The 3,283-nt window shown below is 37.4% G+C and overlaps 1 protein-coding gene across 1 annotated transcript in view; it reads right to left on the bottom strand.

Annotated features, from left to right (window-relative positions):
- The window catches only part of LOC105174101 (serine/threonine-protein kinase D6PKL1), a gene marked incomplete in the record, with an annotated part of 5,270 nt that extends 2,431 nt beyond the window's left edge, over positions 1 to 2,839 (bottom strand). The window contains 2 exon segments of the mRNA XM_011096090.2: positions 1 to 1,384; positions 2,554 to 2,839. Coding sequence (XP_011094392.1) covers positions 1 to 1,171 — 1,171 coding nt within the window.

Genomic DNA, 3,283 nt, shown 5'->3' with positions numbered 1-3,283 from the left:
ATTTCTTTATGACGAGATTCTTGTTTTTTATGACTGGTTTAACACGAGAGGTGCTTCTTGTTGATCTTACATCTTTATTGCTTTTCACTGCACTTGATGCAGGTACAGTCAGTACCTTCGATTTCCGTCTCAACTTAGGTGCTGCCCTGTTTCCTACTTTCAAGGGAGTGGCAGCATCCTTAATTGAACCACTTGCTACCTTGTTTGAGCTAGATATTTTCTTGTCTGGCTTTGACAAGTTACCGTCGGAAATATGATGAGGCAGAGCAGACACTGAATTGTGTTGTGAGCATACAATTTCCGACACCTGTTTATCAACTTCTGAAACATGTGAAATATCATCAGGGACAGGAGCGGATTCTGCATCCTTAATGACTAAAGCAGCAGCAATATGCGGAGAAGACGGGGCACTTTGATTCAGGGAGTTCGCCTTAGGCTGGGGAAGCTTAACAGCAGCACCTCTGGTTCTTTCTCCTTCTACAAGAGATATTCCAACACCATTTCCACTACATTCAGCCAGCGGATGACCGGATTCACTAGATGTACATTTTATACTCTTTATGTTTGGATTAACACTATAACTAGGCGAAGAACAGTAACTTTGGGTAGCTGATTTAAAAGACTCTTGATGGCCCCGGATCGAAGTTCCAGAAGAATATGAGGTACTCTCTTCTTTCACACGAGGAATTTCTGTTCTCCTTTCTCCACCAGCTGGAGAGCAACCAGATCCACCAGCTTCAACCATAACAGACCTGTACAAATTTGTGATTTTTCCAGATTCTGAGATCCGCGGAGATGCTGGCATCGACATTCGTTTCACGGCAGCCATCTCAGCTGCCTGAGAAATGCACAGTCCCCTTAGCGCCTGCTTCAGAGAAACAGGTTCAGAAAATCCGATTCCGGGAGAGTGAGAACCGGCTGACTTCATTGGCTTCTTTGAAGCATTCCTCCATGAGTCTGAGAGATCCAGACTCTTGGATGTTCTCAGATTGACTGCTTCAAAGAGCTTGTTGATATCATTTTCCAAAGCTTTGTTATGTGTTTTTTTCATGACAGGAGGCCTCTGCTCTCTATCTTGTGCTCTTACGTGACGAAAAGTTTGTGGCCTCTGAACTGGACTAGCCTCATACTTTGCCTCGACTATTTCACAATTTCCACGAGAAGAACTCATTATCCCTTCTTGCTCTGTGACTAATCACATGAACTCAACCACACGGCAAGAAAAAACTTAAACCTAGAGAATCACACTGGTCATTTCTTGAGAAGCATACAGAGAAATTCAGTGACTTGGTACCATTGCTGTAGCATACAGCTCCCGAAATTACAGAAGCTCCAACTCTTACAAGCTTCACCCGATCCTTTTCCTCAATTTAAGTGTCGAAATCTACATTACAAGTGTGCATCAACAATTAGGAAAAGATGCACTAGTAATTTTTTTGTGATAATCTACTAATACAACTGCAATTTATCACCGGTAATGCAAACAACACAATTCAACAAGGATACAGATTGCATTATCACCCAATTAATAGAAAAACAGTTTTTGCTTACACAAAAGTAAACTGCTATCGACAACCAATGAAAAAAAATAGAGTTTTGGAAATGCATGTCAAACGTGAACTCTCTACATTGAGATTGAATTTAGGGTCTAAAGAAAGAGAAATTACTAGAATATCACTTGCGCATTATACAGAAACATGAAAATGCATAAGCTAATTTCAATAAAAAAAAATTGTGTTGTCCGATTTGACTTTGTAACATTCCTCCGCACACTTCCAACAGATAGAGATCAGCAGAAAAATCATTCCAGTTTCTTATTTTCATACCTCCTCACTTATCACAAGTATGGCATGTTTGAATCCAGAAACCATTTTAATGTTGAGCGTGTCTATCCAAAAATCCAAAAGATCCGATATCTTTTTTCCATATTCACACATACCCTTCAATAATTTAATCACAGAGTTCCAGATAAGCTTAAATTGCAACTTGTCAGGCAAGCAGAAGCAACCTCTGCAAACCCCACTTAGATTGAAATTCAACTCTTTGGTAAATCAATTTTATCATCTAATCGATAACGCGTATATAATAGTATGATTACTATATTCCAGTAAAGCTGAAAGAAAATCCAACATCATTCAACCACGCATCAAGTGAATATTACAAGATTTTGAAACAACAAAATCGCAACTAAGTTCCAAATTTTCAGGTTAACTTAACAAAACCAGAAAAAAAAAAAAATAGCTTCAGATTGCTTCAACCAGAAGTGCGAGCCAAAATCATCTTTGAAAAGATCCAATTTGCATCACAATGCAGAAAACCATTTGCACATTAGCTTCCATAAATTAAATAAATAATCAAATTTTAAAAAAAATGCAGCAAATATCACAGAAAGCAACAGCGCAGTAAAAACATCAGGAGCAGAAGGGACTTAGAAAATATCTCAGATTCTTCAAAAAAACAAAAAATTGAAGCATAAATTAATAAGCCAAAAAATAATTAAAACTCTATCTAAACCGAGAGATCAGCAACAAGAATGTGGTAAAACAGTAGTACCTAAAGCATTCAGAGATCTATAGCTGCGTAGACCAACAGAAAATGAGTCAAAAACATATCTCCTTTCCTTTCAAATAGTTGAGAAGTTCTTGAAATTGAGATGTTTCTTCTTTTCGTTTCTTCTTTTCCTTTATTCAAAAAGAAAACCCTAATAAAGAGAATAGTGGGCTTTTCTGATTCTCAGGAGGGCAATTTTCGGTGGACAAGGATAGCTGAGCACTCAGGAGAGAGATGACAAAACTCTACTGTCTCTCTCACATCAACATCTCTCTCTCTCTCTATACAACCCTATTTTCTCTCTTTCTGTGCTTTTTATTACACAAAATAATTTCCAAAACGGGTCCCACCCAATTGTCCTTGGATTCGGATTTGAATGCATTTAATTACAGTTTCCATTTTCTCTTCAGCAGAGATCCGATAATGTCAACAAAACACCAATACAATAAACAAATAAATAAAATATTATTCTCAGACAATAATCTTTCAAGAACCATTTGATTATTAATTAATTAATTAATGCGATTGACGTTTGTAAAATGGAATGTGAAGAGGTCCGATAAATTACATTGATACGACACCGTTAACCCCCCCAAACATCTTTTCAACTTCAAAGTCTATAATTTGGTCTCCACTGTGAGTGATAATTTTGAGCTTTATTGCTTTTCTTTATGTCATTTTCATTACAAAGTTTTAGGTTTTTTTAGGAAAGGGGTTTTGTCCCGCGCCAGCC

Source organism: Sesamum indicum, linkage group LG11 (genome assembly GCF_000512975.1).
Source record: "Sesamum indicum cultivar Zhongzhi No. 13 linkage group LG11, S_indicum_v1.0, whole genome shotgun sequence".
Lineage (NCBI taxonomy): Eukaryota > Viridiplantae > Streptophyta > Magnoliopsida > Lamiales > Pedaliaceae > Sesamum > Sesamum indicum.
The sequence above is the reverse complement of the archived record's forward strand: the minus strand, read 5'-3'. Positions and strand labels throughout refer to the sequence as shown.